Source organism: Nanorana parkeri, unplaced genomic scaffold, assembly GCF_000935625.1.
Source record: "Nanorana parkeri isolate BGI_ZX_2015 unplaced genomic scaffold, ASM93562v1 scaffold329, whole genome shotgun sequence".
Lineage (NCBI taxonomy): Eukaryota > Metazoa > Chordata > Amphibia > Anura > Dicroglossidae > Nanorana > Nanorana parkeri.
The window spans coordinates 1,296,297-1,317,897 of NW_017306597.1; the positions used below are offsets into that span (position 1 = coordinate 1,296,297).

The 21,601-nt window shown below is 41.4% G+C and overlaps 1 protein-coding gene across 3 annotated transcripts in view; it reads left to right on the top strand.

Annotated features, from left to right (window-relative positions):
• Window positions 1–21,190, top strand: part of SH3BP4 (SH3 domain binding protein 4) — a 41,964-nt gene extending 20,774 nt beyond the window's left edge. For all 3 annotated transcript variants that reach the window (XM_018558281.1, XM_018558282.1, XM_018558283.1), the window contains exons 2-5: window positions 6,722–6,926; window positions 9,968–12,324; window positions 16,675–16,863; window positions 20,893–21,190. In XM_018558281.1, coding sequence (XP_018413783.1) covers window positions 6,809–6,926; window positions 9,968–12,324; window positions 16,675–16,863; window positions 20,893–21,117 — 2,889 coding nt within the window. In that variant the 5' untranslated portion in view covers window positions 6,722–6,808 and the 3' untranslated portion in view covers window positions 21,118–21,190. The remainder of the gene's footprint in view (window positions 1–6,721; window positions 6,927–9,967; window positions 12,325–16,674; window positions 16,864–20,892) is intronic.
• Window positions 21,191–21,601: the final 411 nt, after the last annotated feature.

Consider the following 21,601-nt stretch of genomic DNA (forward strand, 5'->3'; position numbering starts at 1 on the left):
ATTGAAATGCTGTTGTCTCCTGTCTGTTGGCTGGATAAATACTGCTATATTACTATTCGTATGGGAACCCCAATCACTACCTGTTCATTTAATTTCAAGATTTGTGGACTGCAGCTTTCATTAAAATAAAATAATATCCTGGTAATGCTGCTGTGAAGGTCTTTGTTCAGACCTATGATAACACTCTGCCTATCTCTGAATGGTTCCCTTGTGGTGTTACCCTGCCCTACTTTCCCAATGGTGTCCACAAGCAGCCATGTCTAGCTGCATTGATCCATTGTCGGCATTCCAGAAATTCACTCTAAAAAATGAGGTGCCACAATTGCAGACAGAATGTAGACAGGAAGTGGCTGAAAAAAACAGCCGCAGAAAATCAGCAGCTTTTCAATGTCCATTTAAAAAAAAAAATGTATTATGCCAAGAGGAGAACTCGCTAAAAGTGCCCATACACCTATCGATTAGCATTCGGAAATCATCCACGAATGGTCTTTCGTACGATAATCGATCAGTTGATGGGAACCCAAATATTATCGGTCAGGCTGGAAAACTTTTTTTTTTTTAAACGAAAATTGATGGATTAATGGCGTTTTGGTGCGAAATAAAATCACAACATGAACACTGCAAATGAGCAAAAAAAAAATCCGTGCTGTCGGGCGAAATTCGGTGAGTTAGTATTGCTAAAGAATGATTATCGAAACGACATTGGTCTGTGCTTGGAATATTCGGCACAAAAAAAAAATAAATCTAACGATAATCGATAGGTGTATGGACACCTTTTTAAAGGTGCCCATACATCCTTACAATTATCTGCAGATTTTCTGTGGTCAGATGGAAAAAGTGCAACGGATTGGACCAGGTGGAGGTTACTCCATACACAGTTAAGTGTAGATGGAGGAATCTGTTGCACCTTTTCCATCTGGCCACAGAAAATCTGCAGATAATTGTAAGGTGTATAGCCAGCTTAAAGGTGGCCACACACCTTACAACCATCCCAAGACTTTTGTCATTAAAAAAAACATACGATCTGCCCGTCTTGGACAGGCAGATCGTACTTGCGATAATCGCAAGCCCACCCAGCTGAGGGGTTGGCTTCCAATGAACGCAATACTGAACGGGCAGTGTGCGCTTGCGCACACCGGCCCGTGCGGCAATTATCTTACGATCATGCCACAAACCAGCCGAAAAAACATCTTTGTAAGACAAAAGTCGTGTGACCGTACAGTAGAAACAGTTGCTCGCCTTCCTTACCCACGCCTTATCGTACGATCATCGTAAGGCTGAGCACACAACTTGCAACCATCGCAAGACTTTTGTCTTGCGATGGTTGTAAGTTAATTAAAAAAACGTACGATCTGCCTATCTTGGACAGGCAGATCGTACTTGCGATGATCGCAAGCCCACCCAGCTGAGGGTCGGGCTTCCGATAACCGCAATGCTGAACGGGCAGTGTGCGCTTGCGCACACCGCCCCGTCCGGCTTTTATCTTACAAACATGCTACACACCCGCCGAAAATCGTCCGATTCTCGGCGGGTTTTCGAACATGTTCCTAAGATAAAAGTCATGCGACCTTACAGTAGCAGAGGTTGCACATTTCCCACACACCTTACGATAATCGTACGATCACGGGATTTCCCGCGATTATCGTACAATTATCGTAAGGTGTGTGGGCACCTTTAGGCCCCATTCACACTGAGCGATTTATCGCGCGGTAATTCCCGGCAATTTACCGCGCGATATCGCTCTCCAATGCATGGAAATGGGGCTCTGTCCGTCGCTGTCGTGTGTCGCTACAACAGGACCCTTTTTGGAGAGGATTTTGCCGCGATTCTAGCTTGCTCAATGCAAGCATTTGCGCGACAAACGAGCGATTTGCGAATCGCTCAGTGTGAATGGGGCCTTAGACTGGAGCAGATAAAATCTAGAGCAGCTGTGCATGGCAACCAATCAGCTTCTCTCTTTCATTTTCAAAGCTAGACCGAAGCGAGAAGCTGATTGGTTACTATGCACAGCTGCTCCAGATTCTGGTTACACCAGTTTTATTAAATTCGCCCCACAGTGCTTTAGGAAACCAAATGTAATTTCAGTTCATGTTTTACCTTTTTATGTTACAGTAATATGCAACCAGGGGCAGAATTACATTTGTGCTTCACGATTAAAATAAAATCTACGGTGATTTTTGTTATATTCTCTAGGACTGGTGTTGCATTACCACATTCTAAGAAAGAACCCTACATGCTGAATTTTTGGTGCGTTTCCCTTTGTGGTCTCATTCAAGTCTATTGAATAAGATCCTTCAAAATTCAGTACAACATATTTCAAATGTAAGGAAATCTTAAAACAGCTCAAGTTTCTGTGTGTGCAAGGCATTAAGCTGCCCCATGATTGCAGTCTGTATATGTGGTTTATCTGCCAATGTTGCTTAATGTGTTCCTAAACTGTATTGATCTCTTTATAAACATGGCTTGTACTGCAGATGCCATAAAGGTTGGGCGATTGTGTTAACCCAGTGTTTAGAAAAGTGTGTGGCACCATTCATGCTGTTCCAGCCATTGTTCTGCAGTTTCAGCGTGTGCAGACAGTGTACTCCTTTTATTGTTGGCCTGCAGTTTCACTCTTGGATGTTTTTGGTTTTTACTGTCTTTGGTTTTTTTGTCCTGTGATTCCCAGAAACTAGTGTGAATTGCTATTTGTCTCTGATAGAATGACCCCTGCTGACTTTTTTTTGCATTTGACTTGAGTGGCTAATTCACAGAAAACAACAAGCTGTTGGGGGTTAACACTAACGATCCCTGTTGTGCCTGTAATGGGACAGTGACAGCCTTTTAACTAGTTGCCTTTTAAGCTGGCTATAGAAAATATTTGATGACCCGGAATTGAGGTTACCATTCAAGTGGCAATTCTAATGCACAGCATGTTGACCTAGTGGTAGACGCCTTTGGTGTTGCTCCAGTAGGCTCCTGGGTGCACAGCAAGAGTATACTGGGCTTGTGACCAAACACTAATGTACTGGTGTGTGCTTGAATATTTCTTCTAGGGGTATGGACTAATGGAGGCCCGAAACAAAACCTTCCCACTTTAAGAAGTAAGGGGCCAGCACCTGTATACACCTGTCATGAGAGAATTGCATAACCTGCCACTGCTGACCTCCGTGATAATAGTAGTTCCCTGACTGTCATTACGTGAAACAAGGGTAGAGATGGGGAATTTACACCAGGTTTCTTCCAGGTCTGTGACTCCAAAAGTGTTAATCAGGCACAGCAGAGCAACACACATTTAAATAAGCAGTTCAGCCATGGCTTCCGTACTGCTATCATGACAGATGTACAGTACTTGGTTTTGAGGACATGTTTTGCTTTTTTTTTATACTCGTGTTCATATATGAACACCCCTACAATGCTAGATTTTGTACAGAAGGTCTTCAATTCTTGGATGAGACTAAAATCATCTGCCTTGAACAGCTTTGCACAGTCAAGGGGGCATCCATTCACCAGACAGGCTATTCAAATCCTTTGGGCAGTCCAAGATGAGGCATTTGGCCCATAATGGTGCATAAAGCTATAGACCTGAGGTGGACAGTTGTGCCGCATCTGGCACTTTGATTAAAAGTTTGTATTTGCAAGTTTACCTGGCATACAGATACTTTTTTGCACGTGGTACATTGGCAAGGAATTGAGTTGTTCATGAGTGAATAATCAACTGTGAAACGCAAATGAGTTTCTCACATTTATATTTAACTTTCTTTTTTTTCCCCCCCAGCGCTGTGTATAGAGGAATCCCATTATCGCTTTGCAAAGTGTTGCAGAAATTAAGTCACTGTTACTGTGTGTTAAAAGCACCTTGGGAAGCGCTTTCCCTAAAAACTGATCATCTTGTTCATGTTAATAATTATTTGAACAATCTTTAAATATCAAAACCTAGTGGGGGGTATTTATCATAGCAATTGCGAGTGTTTTGAACTCGCATATGGTCGCTTTGGAATATATTTGCGCCAGATTTATGTTGCTAGAGTAATGTTGTTCATAAATGAGACTAAATAGACCCAAGGAAAGAAGAGTCTTAACTTCAGGCAGAAAGCTTAACTGTCGCTTCTTAAAGCGGTCATGGGAACTTCTTAAGTTGCGATTGTTTTGCTTAGTGCTCGTTCATACTGAAGGCACCGCAATTCCTCACAAAACGTCCCCCTGCGTTCTGGGACGGGAAGGGGCGTGGCAAAACTTTGCCTGCGTTCCGTTCCACTGCAAACGCAAAAAATAGAGCAAGCGCATTTTTTGCGTTTGCAATGGAATGCAGGCAAAGTTTTGCCACGCGTCCGATTGCACTGCGGGGGTAGGGGGGGCATGGAAGCGGTGCCATTGAATTCAATGCACCGCCACGCCCCCTCCCGTCCCAGAACGCAGAGGGACGTTTTGTGAGGGATTGCAGTACGTTCCAGCAGCTACTGCTCTGGAACGGGCCGCATTCGGCGTGAAGAAGCCCTCAGAGATGTTCCATTTTTTTTAGACAGCCGCAGGACAAGTGCAGAGGTAAACAGTTGCGAACTTTCGCGAAACACGTGCAATCGAAAACATTGTGCAAGCTCTGGTCAAAACGGGCACACATGTTAAACAGATTTGCACAGAAAAAATGTATTTAAGAGGCTAAAACTGTCGCAGTTGCTTTGATAAATTCCCTCCACGGTGTGATGCACGTTTTCGCATTATTTAATTTCTTATATTCCTGCATTATTGTGTGCGCACAAACTGGTGCCATTTTAATGTATTGAAAACATGTTTCCAATAACGCCTATTCTCTTTGAATCCCCCTTCATAACTTTGCGACATTCTCAGGTGACAGGCGAGTGGTATTTTTACCTTTTACTACTGTTAGCATAAACCAGTTTGGAAAGTAAAATTTCCAAGAGTGTTCGATAAATATTGCTGTCTTTTCTCTGAAGGCCTCTTAATAAATTCCTTGTTGCCTTCCGATTTGTAAGATTATCTATTCACATTGGTAGTGGTGTCTTATGGCTTCTGCTTCGGTTTTTACCACGAGAATGTTTACATAGTATCACCTTCTAAGTGTGAATTAGATAAATATTGCTGTGTCTCAATACCTCATAAAGATAAGACATTATTGCCTTGATAATCTCAACACCTGTACCATGGATGTTTGCCAAGCAGAATGTAATACATTTCAGTGACAGAGTGTGTGAAATGTAACATTTGGCTGAAACTGTTTGACTAGCTTATTTATCTTTTTGAAGGTTTATTTCTTTAAATATAAAATATGACTATTTGTTGACAAGACATTATGTGAATAAAGATTGTAGAACTACTTACAGTACTGTGTAAGATGTCCGAAACCATCCTAAACTATCATATACTTGACTACCAGGGCCACAATTGCTAACATTTGTATATATTTCCAGGTTCACTTGCTGAGGCATTGATTTTTATTCAAAACCTTTCTCTTCTGACATTTAAATGCGTTTAAAGCCGACCTACCATGGCTTTAGATATATTTAAACCAGTTTGTTTAGTGTTAGGGACCATGCTTTACAGAGGTACCTTGACATGGCAGAGTTCCCAACTGTGGGACAGGCATGAGAAATGCATGAATTGAGAGCAGGTGTGCTTTGGAAGAAGCATCATCCACTTTACCCTCTTTTAAGTTAGAGCAACACACCAAAAACCTAACATTGCTGAAGAATCCCCAGGGTGTGTCTATACCAAATCCAACAATGGCAGTAGCTCAATTCAATTTATAATGTAGCAAAAGGGAAGGGGGCTTCAGCTGCCTTACAATGTATGCATTGCAATATATTTCCCAAGTTGGGAGCTTGGATAGTTAGGGAATTTTTGTATTGTTCTGTGGACTGCCCTGCTTATGTGCACACCTAATTTTACCAGCATATACGTTTGCATGACAGGTTACCATTGTTGCCTTTTTGTGGCACCCTATTGCGTAATCCAATGACTTGTCATGTATTGATTGCAGAAGGGAAAGATTAGAGCTCAGATTGTCTAATACTCCTCAGTAAAGATCATTCATTGTGGGATTGTGACACAGCAGCAGTTTCTCCGACCAAGATGAGTATTGATACCATTTACAAGTTTGAGGGAGTGGAGTGGGCCAGAGACCTTATTTTGGATGGTAGGTTCACTTTCAATGTCGCCTAAATGGCCAGGAAGATCTATAGCTTGAGACTGTAAGGATGTATGATGAAGATGATTGCATGTTTCCAAGGATACAATTTTCCAGGGAGACCTCATAAAAACCAGGGAACTGCAAGGGCAATTGGAAAATATGTAAACTATTTGCAAGTTATCAAATACTACACATTCTTCTTTTGTTCTGAACTCTACTGATCTGCTATTTTTGTGTACATTATATGTTTGTGTGAAGGACTTTCCATACATCAAGCATTAGCAGAGTTCATCCCTGTGATATTCACATGGCAGGCCTAGGTTCAGGTTGTAGCAGTGATTTTCTATGACAGCTGTATTTCTTGGATTGTTTATCAGCTGTTTACCTATAACCAATGTGTAGATGGTGAATACAGGCTGTATTTTTGCTTTGGATACACGCTTCAGGAACATTTTGTGACTATTAGCAGCTACCCCTGATATCCTATATTTTATGTTTGAGACCTTTTCATCCTCTTTGTGGCGCTTTCTTGTCTCTACTTCCAGTTTGCTTAGCTGTTTTACCTGACGACAAACTCATGTTTTTTATTTTCAGCTGCCTTTCACTTTTGGCTGGTTGAACAGACAAATGTCTCTTACTAGCAGAAAATGACTTCCTGAGTAAGAGGGCTCGCATAACACGATGGCTGCTCAGAAGATTCGATCTGCTAACGCCAACGGTTTGCCACGTTGCAAGTCTGAGGGGACACTAATCGACATTAGTGGCAATGTTCCTGACCAAAACCTTACTGATGTGAAAGGTGAGCCATAACTAGTAGTAAAGTATAGAGGAGTGTTCCATGCATGCAAGGTGATTTGGAAGGGTCTGAACCTCATTTGTGAATAGCAGAAAAGTTTTGACTTGCAGTGTACAGGTGACCTGAATTAATGAGCTGATATTTTAGTTTAACTTTAAAGTGGAACAACAGGTAAAAAAAAAACCAAAAATGTACGCAGTGCTTTACATGGTGCACATTTACATCAGTCCCGGCCTTCAAGGAGCTTGCAATCTAAATGTCCCTATCTCGCATATATACACAGGCCAATTTAGACAGGAGCCAATTAACTACCGGCATGTATTTGGAGTATGGGAGGAAACTGGAGTACCCGGAGGTAGGCCAGGCAAACACAGGGAGAAAATGCAATCTCCTTGCAAATAGTGTCCTGACTGGGATTGGAACCAGAGACCCCCATTTTGCAGATCTCAATAATGGCGCAGCAAGGAAGGTTCTTGAGTAACTTCATGGCACCTCATGTTGGGGCTCCAATGGTAACCAATTTTATCTGTGGGCTCCACTTATTAGAAGATTGCTTTGTGTTGGTGGCTTTATTCAAAGTGGTTCCATGCTTGCTCCAGGTCAGCGACTCACTGGGTAGGGGTGAAAGCAATGCTACTGCAATGCAATAATTTTTTTTTTTTTTTTACATAAACTGATTTTTAAATTCATTTTTATATCTAACAGGAACTCTAGTGACAGTATGTTCTAACAAAATAATTCGATCCATTAAAAGTCCACATTGTGCCCTGCTTCCTTGATGGAGAGTCCAGCTGTGAGAGGGTGATCCTTTTTGTCCTGACCTTCTGGGGGATGGAGTGGGGGGGCACACACAAACCTAGTGTAGGGAAATCTCTTTTGAAATCTGTATTTGTATCTGATTTTCAACACATTGTTAAATGAATTATGGCATTCTAGGCATATCAAGTGAGTACATCATGAGGGACACAGTTTGATCCTTAACCTCTTCATGACTGAGGCCTTTTTTTCATTTTTTGTACCCATGTTATATTCCACATTTTAGGCCTGAAAATTACTTAAAACCCCCCAACAATTTCTTACATAAGGAGCAGGTCAAATGCCTTGTTTGTCCTTGCACTGACTTTAAAGAGCAGCAGTTGCTGTATTGCAGACATGCGACTATTACTAAGGTCACTTTAAAAACACATGACATCACCAGAGATATGGTTTGGTTCTGTTATGAAGAGGTGTCTGAAATTAAGAAGCTCTGCCTCTTCCTAGTTTCATTGGAAAGTTATCACTTATCACAGTTTTTTGCACTTTTTAATGTAAAATTAAAGCTGGGTACTCATGGAGCAGGCTGAATGAAAAACAAATTGACAGATTCCGTTATACACACTAACAGCATAGATAAACGAATCTCCTGGTGTGTGTTGATTGGCTGCAAGCACTGTTTGGTTGATAGTTTTCCAGCATGTCTCTGGTCAACTTTTGTCGAGAAGGTAGAACCACCCACAGATCTGATTGAGGGCGGTTCCTTCTGAATTGTCAAATTCAATCCATATGTACCCAGCTTAAAGCACCAGCAACAAAATCAAACTACTGTATATTAACATATATGTCATCCTGCTTTTGTCTGCTTTCTGGTGATGAGATTCCCACTTTACTTGGGGTAGAAAGTGCTACTTGAGTAGAAAGTAAGGAAAAATGCAAAATGTGTACAGTTGTCGTCAGAACAGGAATTGAAGGGGAATCTTCCAGTGGGGACAGCGAAGTAGGGATTTTCCCTCACTTATAGGATGCATTGGGAGATTTCCCTCAAATGGGACACACAATGCAAAATTGTTGAGGGGGAGGTGTCCTGCAGTCCCAGCATTGCTCTCGTCCTAGCAGACAATGGTGCTCCCCCGTAGATTCAGTATTGCGAGTGTTGTCACCCTAGGACAGAGTGTGTTACCGACAGGATCACCAGGTGAAAATAAACTGATACACTATTATTGTTCTTGGGTTTTATATACACTTTAAAGCACATCTGTAGCCAGTATTTTTCGTTTTTGATAAAGGGTGTGTGGGTGTCTGTCACAGTGGAGAGATTTCCCTCAAATTCCTGTCCTAGGAGATGCAACAGGAAGTAAGAAGACATCCCTACAAAGTGAGGGAATTCACCTTTTAGATATCACTGAAAATGGAAACAAAAATTGGTTATACATTTAGTCTGCCACTGTCTGTTCTCTAATATTCCACCAGGTATTATCCTACTTCTCATTCTTTGAAAATATTTCTCCTATTCCGACTTGTATTCATGTAAACAATTCAAAGATTACAGTAAACATGTGTGAATTCCACTGAATTGACCCTCCCTTATTAGCAGGTTGTTCTTTGTTTTTTTTTCCAAAGTGAGAGCAATTGTCAGAAGTTGTTGCTGTCCACAAATTTAGCCAACTGTTTTGTTGCTGCTTATTTTTCTGCTCCATATGTGTTCATCTTAGCTAAAACTTGTCATCAGTGGCCCAAATCATCCAATTACTTCTTGCATCTCTTGGGAGCGTCTTGGCAAGTTCTTGCGGGCATCACCATAATTTGCTAAAATGACAACTTTCAGACAGTGAGACCACCCCATAATGGCTGTTGCATGTTGGCAAATCTAAAAACTTGAGCCAATAAATCTGGCTGGTGGTGTTCCTGAGTAATCTATAAGCTTGTCAATCATTCAGCCCAGTAGCATCTACCCAAAGCCAAAATATTACGTTTGGGAAGAATAGCATTTTTATGGGGATCGTTTATTTAAAAAAAATACCTGTCTTAGAAGCAACAGATAAAAGCGGCAAACTTCTAGCTCAAAAGCCACTTCGGGTACAGTAAAGATGACCCATTCAGCTTCACTGCAAATGATGATGCAGCCCTGAAACCTTTTTTGTGTGTGTAATTTGGGGAATGACAGCTTCCATCAGAGACCTCTGAGACAGGTGTTCTACTTTGTGATTGATGTTTGCTTTAATATTTGCTTGAGGAAAAATTTTTTTTTTTTTTTTAATTCTTCTTTTTTTCTTTTTCTTCCTTTTTAGTGTTATCACCAAGCTCTTTGCGTGTTGATAGTCCTACGTCACTCGAGAATGTTAAGGAGGTAGTGGCCATCAAGGATTATTGCCCCAGCAACTTCACCACCCTGAAATTTTCCAAGGGAGAACATCTGTATGTGCTGGACACATCTGGTGGAGAATGGTGGTACGCACACAATACTACAGAAATGGGTTACATACCATCTGCATATGTGCAGCCTGTCAATTATAGAGACTCTTATCTGAGTGACAGCGGTATGATAGATGGACTGCTGGAGAGTGTTGATGAAGGAGTAAAAGAAATGGATCTCTTGGGTGACTGGACAGATATTTTCAACCAGAACTCTGTTAAAACCAACAACAATAACCCTTTTTTGAAGCCAGCTGTATCGAATCCCTTTCTCAATGGGCATTTGATAACCCCAAAGAAGGGTGGTGATTCAGGAAATTCCGTTGATTTATTACTGTTTGACCCATTGGCTCCCTCTCCTGCTAGTTCTACAGAGACGAGTACTGATGTGTTCTTAGATCTGTTGCCTCGTGCCAATCAAACAGATGTAGTGGAAGAGCCTGTCCCTGTTAGAAGGGACAATCCATTCTTCCGGAGCAAGCGTTCCTACAGCCTCTCCGAGCTGTCCACCCTCCAGGCAAAGTCTGAGAGTCCAGCCACGGGCAGCTTCTTTGCTGGTCTCAAGTCCCCAGCTCCTGAGCAGTTCCAGAGTAGGGAGGATTTCAGAACCGCATGGCTAAACCACCGCAAGCTGGCCCGTTCCTGCCATGATCTAGACTCGTTGGGACAAAATCCTGGCTGGGGTCAGACTCAGCCTGTGGAGACGAGCATTGTCTGCAGGTTGGACAGCTCAGGGGGTGCCGTGCAGCTTCCGGACACTAACATTAGTATACATGTTCCAGAAAGACATGTGGCTCCAGGTGAGACACAGCAAATCTCTTTAAAAGCTTTGCTAGATCCACCCCTGGAACTCAACACTGACAAATGTACCACTGTAAGCCCTGTGCTTGAAATCAAACTAAGCAACATGGATGTGCAGAGTTCACTTACCCTGGAGGTAAAAGTATCTGTAGAACTACGCAATAATGTTGTTGGACAAAATATAGTAGCAATAAAATGTTTGCGTAGTGATACTAAAGAAGGCCCATACAACTTGCTGCCACATTCCTACACGTATGGGGACACGGTTCAAGTAAAGCTGGAAAATCTTGAGCCAGTTATGTATATAGTGATGGTGGCTCAAGCACAGAGTATTGTGCCTCCTTGCAGCGTTTGGGAATATATTAATAAAAGGATCACTGTTGGACTGTATGGCCCTAAACATATTCACCCTTTGTTCAAGGCTGTTGTGGCCATATTTGGTCATGACTGTGCACCTAAGACCCTTCTAGTCAATGAAGTAGGACAACAGACTCGTGGGACAGCACCAGTCACTTTACAGCTGTGGGGTAAACAACAGTTTGTTCTTCCCAAGCCTCAGGATCTCCAGATTTCCCTTTTCTCCAACATGACAAACTACAGAGTAGATGCTGGAGACCAGGGAAAGATTGTCAGAGGTTTTCAACTAAAGCTTGGCAAAGTCAGCCGGTTAATTTTTCCCATTAGTTGCCATGACCCTGCACAACTTTCTGACTTCACGCTGAGGGTACAAGTAAGGGATGAATTGGGTAACAGCATGTCGCAGTACTGTGTACAAACTCCACAGCCCCCACCAAAAACTGGGCTTAAATCCACTGGACCAAGAAGGTTTCTCAAGAAAAAGGAAATTGGAAAGATTGTTTTGTCTCCCCTGGCGGTAACATGCAAATATCCAACATTTCAGGATCGGCCAGTAACAAACCTGAAATATGGCAAACTAATAAAGACTGTGGTGCGTCAAAGCAAAAATCCATATTTGTTGGAATACAAGAAAGGAGAAGTGATGGCCCTCCTGAGTGAAGAAAAGATCAAACTTAAGGGACAGTTGTGGACTAAAGAATGGTACATTGGGTATCATCAGGGAAAACTAGGCTTAGTTCATGCGAAGAATGTATTAGTAGTTGGCAAGGTAAAGCCAAGCTTTCTCTCTGGTCCAGAGTTAACCACGGGCACTTTACTAGAGCAGATTTTGCGTCCTTGCAAGTTCTTGACCTACATATATGCATCAGTGCGGACTCTTTTAATGGAGAACATTGGCAGCTGGAGGTCCTTCGCCGATGCACTTGGCTATGGAAACCTTCCTCTTTCCTATTTTTGTCGTGTGGAACTAGAAAGCGAGCCTGAGCGGGTGGCATCTGTGCTGGAGAAACTGAAAGAGGAGTGCAATAACAATGAGGGAAAGGAAAGAAAATCATTCCAGAAAGAGCTGATTTCGGTAAGAAGAGGTTCTTATGGTGTGCTAGTTAGATACTTATTATTGTTTATTGAAAATTTGGGTAGACCATTACTTGACAATCTAGAATTGTTTTCCTATCCTTCCAAACTGCACTGTTAAAACATATGATAAGGCCTCCATATGACCGATGAGTTGGGTGTGAAAAAAAGTTTAAGTGGTGCAAGCAATCTTGTGCATGTTACAATACATTTAAATTGATTTAGTAACCCTAACTCTCTTTTTAGAAGTGACAAATTATACTCCATGAACGACCAACACAACATTGGGGTGTTGATGTTCTAAATTATAACTGTCTACTTTTAATAACCAATCCTGTGCAGATAAAATAGGAATTTGATTTTATCATGATTGGATAATTGAAGTGAAGTCAATTCCTTCAGTAAATCGGCTTTATTATGCCAAGCCTGTTGCCAGTCTTGGTTCCATTTAAAGCACAGACAAAACCTTCCAGCACTACAATAAATAATCTCTCACTCCCTGCACCATATTATACCAGTCTATGCATCACTCCCACCACTATACTGTACTCCTCCTCTACCTAACACCAGCAAACCATAATACAAAGCTTACAATATACCCACCGCATTGTATCACAGTCTCTTCCATGCCCGACTCCCACACAAACCTGTGACATTTGACTGTTCAAGTCTTTCAAACCCCCCATCCCCCAACCTTTCCTCTTTTGGACCCAAATTCTTCTGTACCTTTTCTCTAAAAGTATGATGAATGGATCTGTGCACATCTCTATAGATAATGCACTGTCATTGTTATGGTCTACCTTGTAGATTGATGTATTGTAAACATAAAGGGAAATTATTAAAAAGCCTATAGTAGCCATTGTATAATGTAAGAAGTATGCTACATGCCTATTCAAGAGACAGTCCCCTGAAAACTATCTTATTGAAGAGCTCAGATCAGGAGTCGAGTGTCCCTTCAGGAACCCCAGGGAGCACAATGGCTGCATTTTTTGGTGTCCCTTTGCTGGGCAAAGTAAAATCTGCATAAACGTTTACATATTTCCCATACATTAGTCTCTTAGCTAATGTAGTGCAGCACATAGATGTCTATGCAGATCTCTGGCACAGACGAGTACAGTGATCTGCATGTTTCCCTTGCTGTTAGTACTGGGGAACAAATGGGATGTAAACAATATTGGTTTATCATTTTGATCGGTTTTCATTTATTTTATGAAATTGGGAATGGGAAAGTCTCGGCATAAACACATACTGCCTTTTTCTTTCTAAAATATTACTTTTGGGTGAACTGACTTTTTGATGCACGGAACCAGCCCTGGCCTATGTCACACAAGCACTAGACATAATTGGGTTTGGTCTCCTAGGATTAATTGGCATTCTCTTCCACTTAAAGGAGAACTATGGGTTAACTATGGTTAACGGGAGGACACAAACTAGCGTGCTCCCGTCACCCAAAGCTCAGTATACCGCGAGCTAAAGCTTGCGGTATACTGAGACGCCGGAACGGATCCCGACAATTCTGTCTGGATCCACCCAGCTGCGTGATTGACAGCTGTCTCTGCCTATCTAGAATCGGAGCCTGCTGTACACGCCCCCACCCCTGTCTGTTCCGCCAGTCAGCGCTGGAGTATCGGAAGGGGGGTGGGGGGGGGGAATCCCTGCAGGGAGCTGTGAGTGGCAGTCACGGCTTTCTGCACGGATAGATCGAGAAGTGAGCGAGCGCCGGTATGTGATTGCTCACTTACGATCTACTGAGCCGACCTGTGACAGTTTCATTGTCACAGGTCGGCTCAGATTATGAAAATCACTCGCCTCATAATTCTCCTTTTTAAGGTTTTTCAGAGTTGACTGTTTTCCATTCAGAGTACATAAGCATATTTTTTACTATTTTCATGGCATAACTCTCTCTCTCTATATATCTCTCTCTCTATATATATCTATCTCTCTCTCTCTCTCTATATATCTATCTCTCTCTCTCTATATCTATCTCTCTCTCTATATATCTCTATATCTCTATCTCTAATATAGATGCATATATGATCAGTGACCTGTTCACTGAGGCAGCCTCTAACAATGTAAGTATAAGAATTCCACAAGCCAGTGATGGAAACATTTTAAAAGCTGGAAAGCTGATGTTTTGAGGTATACAGTAAATGGATATACGGTTTGCCTCTGGTCATTCAAAGAACAGCTAAACATCAATCATAAATGCTGAAAATGTGGTTATGCATCATACGGATGGTGCTGAATTTCTCTTTCCTTCTAATGGCTGGGCTGAGTATAGGAATGCAGTGTTTTCATTACACAAGTAATTATATTGACATGGTGCCGTTAGACTTTAATTTTAAACAACTGTTTGTAATCCCAGTAGATTAATATATTTATAGAATCCCTGTTTAAACTTTTAATCTGAAGTGACGTAAAGCCTCATGCAATAGTGCTGGTCAACTTGGTAAATATAGGAAGTCTTAGGACAAGTCCAGATAGGAACACAGTAGCTTAGTTTTTATACATTTGTGGCTATTGCCCTTCTATTAAATATTAGGGGATATTACAATAAATAAACATGCTCTGCCTTTATTTGTGCCACGTGGCTACTTTTCCACAATGCTTTTCTTTTCTTTTTTCTTCAATAGTTCTCTCCCCCAGCTCTCTTTCTGTTTGATTAAGCGACAAGGTGGAATCCACTTTTGGGTTTGGTTTTGGACTGTGGCTGCCACTGACTTGATCTATAGCATAGCAACCTGAACACTGAGCACTGACTAGGCACCACTTATATAGAAGCCAGCATTAATAATGTAGAGTGGAAAAAAGCAAAGGTGTGCCATACATACAATTTCAGTGGATTGAAGCCACTCATACAAATGAGATGGCACACAGTCTGATAAATGCCAAAATTGGGCAACAATACCATGTATGTGAATCCCACCAATATCATCATTGCGTAGCAATAGGTTTCACTAGGTTATCAAATATAAGGGTAGTTGACAGGATCTGTATGCATTGCACATCTTCTGCCCCCATCCACCTTTCTCCAAGATGTACTTGCTAGGTTGGCAGAACCAACTAATTATTGGACCTGCAGCAGCACCTAGGAGGTTTGTTGCTTTGAAGATGGTTTAGTTGTACCTACACATTTGACCACCACCTCCAATAGCTTTACCTAGTCTTAACAATGAGGATTGCATGATGACGAGCCCTATTTATTATTATTATTATACAGGATTTATATAGCGCCAACAGTTTGCGCAGCACTTTACAATATAAGGAAGACATTACAATCACAATACAATTCAAGACAAGATGGTAAGGAGGGCCCTGCCCGTGAGGGCTTACAATCTAAAGGCTATTAGGCAATGGAAATGGATAGTGTCAACTGCAAGTATTTTGCAATCTACTGGAATTTTCATATGATCCATTTAGAAAGTGTGAACTTGAATAGAACTGCACGTCTGGAGCAAAACTTGTGGCCTTGATGAACATAATGGAAACAGGAAGTTTTTAGACGTTTAATCATAGCTCAGCAGATATGACCATGTAGCCACCTCATACTGTACTTTGCAAAATAAACTTTTTTTTTTTTTTCCTTTCTTTCTTTTTCTATTTTAACTATAGATTTACCTGGTGATGTCTTTATAGCTAGGTGCCAGTCCATGCAGTCATCCTGTATTCTTGTTGTTCTCCTTCAAACGAGCCTTCCTCCTCCGCTTAAAACATGTAAAAGAGAATCTATAATAGAAGATTAGAAGATTATTGGAAGTTGCGATCGCTGACATATTCTTTAAAAGTTGCTAGTTCCCTAGCTGTCATTCTGGGGTTTTTTTTTTGGTGGGTGGGGGGGAGGTTTGACTGCCCCTGCTGATCCAGAACAAGCACAGAGATTAGTATTGTATGCTTGTTCTGGGACTAAAGTATTGAAATCACAGTCTGGCATCTAGCATTTTTAGGAGGCAAGCTATGGCGGCCGCTATCCTTTTTTCATGACGGAGTCACTATAATGTCAATGGTGGGGCTTTTATTTGAGTCTAGCTGGTTAGAAGAGGTGCCACCTGCTTTCTATTAGCGTGAACATCTGCTAAGTAACCCAAATTTTTTCTTTTTTTTTTTTTTTTTTTTTTTCCTTTTTACAGTTTGAGCTTTCACAAACTATAATTTTATGAGTGGGAGTGATGGGTTGCTAGGTGACCCAAGGCTGCAAATAAGAATAACATATGGGTCCCTGGCTTGTAATGTTATCTTATTACCGCATGGGTTTCTGTACCTCATTGTTCAGTGTACTATTGTATTAGTTAAGTCCATAGTGTTGTCTTACATATGGAATAATCTGGATTTATTTATTTTTCTTGTTTCTTAGGCTTTGTTGAAGATGGACTGCCAAGGTTTGGTGGTGCGCCTGATTCAGGATTTTGTCTTGCTTACTACAGCGGTTGAGGTTGCTCAGCGTTGGAGAGAGTTGGCAGAGAAACTGTCTAGAGTGTCCAAACAGCAAATGGATGGATATGAAGCACCACACCGTGACAAGAATGGAGTTCTTGATAGTGAGGTAAGAGGAGTCTGAGCTGTTGGGATTAAATGTACACAAACTGAAATGGAGCATACTTTTGTCCTGCAATACAGAATCCTTAACACAGAACAGACAGTTCTCGAACACCTTGCACAATGCTGAGCACAGTTGAAACAAGGGTTAAATGATTGTGTCTTTGGAAAGTTATTTGAAAGATTTTACTAATCAAATGGATCTTGTGGTGTAAGAATCCAGCTATTCTGTACAAAACAGCAAGCATTTACACAGATTCAGGTTAGGCCTTATATTATAATGCCAGTCAATAACCCATACATGCAAAAGTAAAACTAATTCAAAGATATTCAGATCCGTATGTTCTAGTGATATGCACTAAGACACACAATTTACAGTGTGTTGTGTGCTTTGCGATGTGTTGGCAGCAAATTCCGAATGAATGGGCCGTCTTCATGGAACACATTAACTTGCATGCAGTGTGAATTCAGCCCAAGACCACAGATTATTGGTTACAGAGGTAGCAATCTGATCATCAATTAGGTCTGCAATGCAAGGCTTGCCACTTACAGGCATATTACCTACCCACTGCTTGTCACGGAGAGCGATGGGTGATGGCATCATCTATAGATCGTTCATAAATGCTGTTAACAAGGCCAAATTTTATGCACCCAGTCAAAATTTAAACAGGTCTGTTTAAATGGATATTGATTTTATGTCACAGTGATTCTGCCCAATTTCACTTTTGCAGCTAAATTGGGATAACCCCTACTTTTATATCTGTAACTCTCTTTACTATGTTTTATTCCTGACATCCACATATTGCTGTTTGAAGCCATTTTGGGGGTTAATATAGGATACAATTTTAGTTTATTATAAAAATATATATTATGCCATGGTTTAAAGTGAATGTGACCTGTTGCACATCCACAGGTTCACTTAAAAGACCTTGGTCAACGATGGGCTTTTATTTGCATCAGACAGGTTTAATTCCCTTACAAGTCTATGGGAATGAAAAAAAATAACTTGTTTAAAGCCGGTCAAGAGGTCAGCTGCAGGTAAAATGCATCTGTCAATGAATTGGAAATGATCTTAGAAGCATCTCAGACTGATGCATTGACACAGGCCCTAATGCAAACCTATATAGATGCATGCACTTGCCTTACTGCCCCCACCCTCACAAAGCAAATATGCCCCCCTTTACATGCTCCGTTCAAATACTCTGTACTCGACGGCACTAAAAGGAGCAGAATAGTGAAGGAATGGAAGTATAAGCCGGTAGGGAAGCTCACATTTGCTTAAAGACCCAGCTATGTCACTTCTAGCAGAATGAAAAGCTAAGGACTAGTCTAGCCTGCAAAATGTGCTTCCACTGCATGTAAAGGCGGATTAACTTTTAAGAGTTAAATTAGTCTCCAGTTTAATTTGTATGTACTGTCACGCTTATTGTTTGTAGTCGGTATTTAGTCACTAAAGTAATCATTAATAATCTTGCATTATTCATTATGACCTCCAGAACAATTTGTTTACACCATAATTATGATTGCTTTTGGCCTAGTACACACGCTTCTTATAAAGGCTGAGCTAGTTTTCTCTGAATCTCTAAAACTGCCATGTAAATGCACTATTACAAGTAGACATGTGATGTTTTTATTAGAGATTAGAGACACCGTCATTTTGCCGAGCCCAAGCATTGCAAAGTGACAGTGTCTGCACATAGCCCTCCTCACCAGGCTTTTATACTTGCTGAGCCAAAGTCTTAATGGGCAAAGTGACCCTGTCTCTTTAAAGGAGAACTATGAGGTGAGTGTTTTTCACTCACCTCATAGTTCTAGCTGACCTGTGACAATGAGACTGTCACAGGTCGTCTCAGTATGTCGGGAGGTGGGTGAACACATACCGGCGTTCGCTCACTTCTCGATCCTGTCACGGCTCTCTGCAGTTACAGTGGAGGGGCTGGATTCCCCCCTGCAAGCTCCGATCCTCCAGCGCTGACTGGCGGAACGTACGGGGGAGGGGGCGGGTACAGCTAGCTCTGCCTCTAGATAGGCAGAGCCAGCTGTCACTCACGCAGCTGGGCGGATCCAGTCATAATCGTCGGGATCCGCTTCAGCTGCGGCATCTCAGTATACCGTGAGCTGCAGCTCGCGGTATACGGAGCTTAGGGTGAAGGGAGGACGCTAGTTTGTGTCCTCCCGTTACCTTAAGGAGAACTATGGGGAAAAGCCTTAACCCCATAGTTCTCCTTTTAATTGTAACCTGTCCTTATTTTAAACTGCTGCCATGAATAAATGGAAGATGCCAATATATGCTTGCATCTTGTCATTGAAAATCTTCAAAATGGCCTAGGAGCCCTGAAAACCAGGGGACCCTATTATGCAAATCTTATATTTGCCTGACTGAAATGCTGATGCATTGGCTTCAGTACTTTTTCCTGTCGCTGTACTGTACCAGGAACAAGTATGCACTGAAATCATAATTGTTGGTCAACCTTTTTGTCCCAGGTCAGGGATTAACATCATACTGACATCACTGAATCAGCAGGCACCCAGGAAACTAGTATTTCAAGAGGTACGCATATCATTGGGAGGCATGTGGTGTGTGACCACACTAGAGGATGCACTTATAAACAATTAGCAGAGCCATTCATCCTGCTAAATGGCATGTACTATCTTTGCAATGGGAGCAAAACTGAATGATAGAATATTTTCTTTCCATATTGAATGTAATTTCAGGTAAACGCATTATGGCCACTAGATGGAGCCGAGGAGCTTAGGAAATTTTTCCTATGCTCCTCAGCTCCATCTAGTGGCCCTATTGTGGTATTTACCCCAAATTACATTCAATCTGAAAAGAAAGTATGCTAATACGATTTTATTTTTGCACAGAATGAATGTACATGCCATTTTGTTGGGTGAATGGCTCTGCAAATTGTTTATAAATACACCCCCAGGTCTTTAACCCTTTCGCTGCCAAGCCCTCCGGAACATTTTTCAAATCAGCTGGCTAGGGCTGCAGCTAACGATTATTTTCATAATCGATTAGTTGGCCGATTTTATTAAGTTCGATTAATCGGATAAAAAAAAAAAAAGGCTCCAGTGATGGACTACTGATTTCCTTCACACTATATATGACTATTAAAGGCACGAGGGAACGAAATAAACAGTATTTGGTAGGGATGCACCGATATATATCGGCCGCTGAAACATATTGTCCGAAAATTGCACTTTTGGCATAATTCCCGAAAGTGCAATTTTCCTGCCGATATATCGGCGCATCCGTGATTTCTTTCCTTCCCGCTGGGAAGAAAGTGACAGCCGGCCGAGCGCTGCGGTGGAGAGCGATGTGTGGGCCGGCGTCTCTTCCCACACAGTCCGGCAGAGCGGTGTGGGGGCGGAGACAGCGCTGTCACAGGAGGCTGAGCTTTCCTCCCTACACCGCTCGATCAGCCTCCTGTGACAGCGTGTCAGAAGAGCAAGGTACACACACTCGGTGATCGCTGAGTGTGTGTACATAATTGAGGATATGGTATGTTAACTATATCCTCAATTATAAATGAATGGGAGTGATCTACATCACCCCCATTCATTTATAATTGTAGTTAAGGTAAATTTAATGTTCTCATTTTATCAATGAACAGGAAGACTCCTAGAGAACACGGAAAAAGAGATTGAGGACTTTGTGTTCTCAATCTCTTTCTTTTTTGAAAGGGAAATATCAGGGGTCTGTTTAGACCCCTAATATTTCCCCGAAGCCCCTAAAAGTAAAGTAAAATATATTTAATAAAAAATTAATTAATAAATAAAAATAAATATTAAGTTTATAAAAAATAAATTAAAATATTTAAAAATTTAGAAAATAAACATTTTCGGTTTCCGTTTCGGCCTGACATTTTTTTTTTTTTCGGTTTAAAAATTTCCATTTCGGTGCACCTCCTAGTATTTGGTATACAATTGCATTTCAGTATGTTATGTGACCACTGTAGATGTTTTTTCTTAGCCTTGTGTGTCTTTAGCGTCTACAAAGGTTGTAAGTTGTTTGTGATTGTTTTTGCAGGCTATGTGGAAGCCAGCCTACGACTTTCTTCTGACATGGAGTGCTCAGATTGGGGACAGTTACAGAGATGTCATCCAGGAGCTCCACACAGGACTGGACAAAATGCGCAGCCCTATCACCAAGAGATGGAAACATCTTACAGGAACACTAATTCTTGTCAATTCCCTGGACACCCTTCGGGCAACAGCCTTCAGCACACAGGAAAATGAGGACTTTGTTATCTAATTGTGTATTAGAGGAAGGATTTGTCTTAATAGTTACCCATGTTTTTAATACCCATGTTACAATTAAAGACCCGTTCAGCCTGGAGAAGAACATGTTCTGGGGTATAATGGAATTTCAATGTGTTTCTTGCATTAAATTCTGAATGCCCTTCAATTCTCCAAAGAGTTCATGTATATTAGTGATACATTACTTCTGTGTTTTCAGGGGTTACCTTGTGCTGTATTTATTTCTTTTTTAATTAGTACAGGCAGAGCATAAAGTTTTATGCACTGGATTGCCATGGATTTTGGGCACCAGTTCTCTCCTGTCACTTCTAGCGGTGGGAGGTGTGTACAGTGTAAATACGTAGGGATGATTCACAGGCACAGGGTGGTTCATAAGCCAGAGACTTGGTGCTCCTGAAAATTTTTCTCGTTTTGGATTCCTGTATGAGCACAAATACGTTCTACACATTCTTTTCCATCCCTTTTTTTTTTCACTTCAT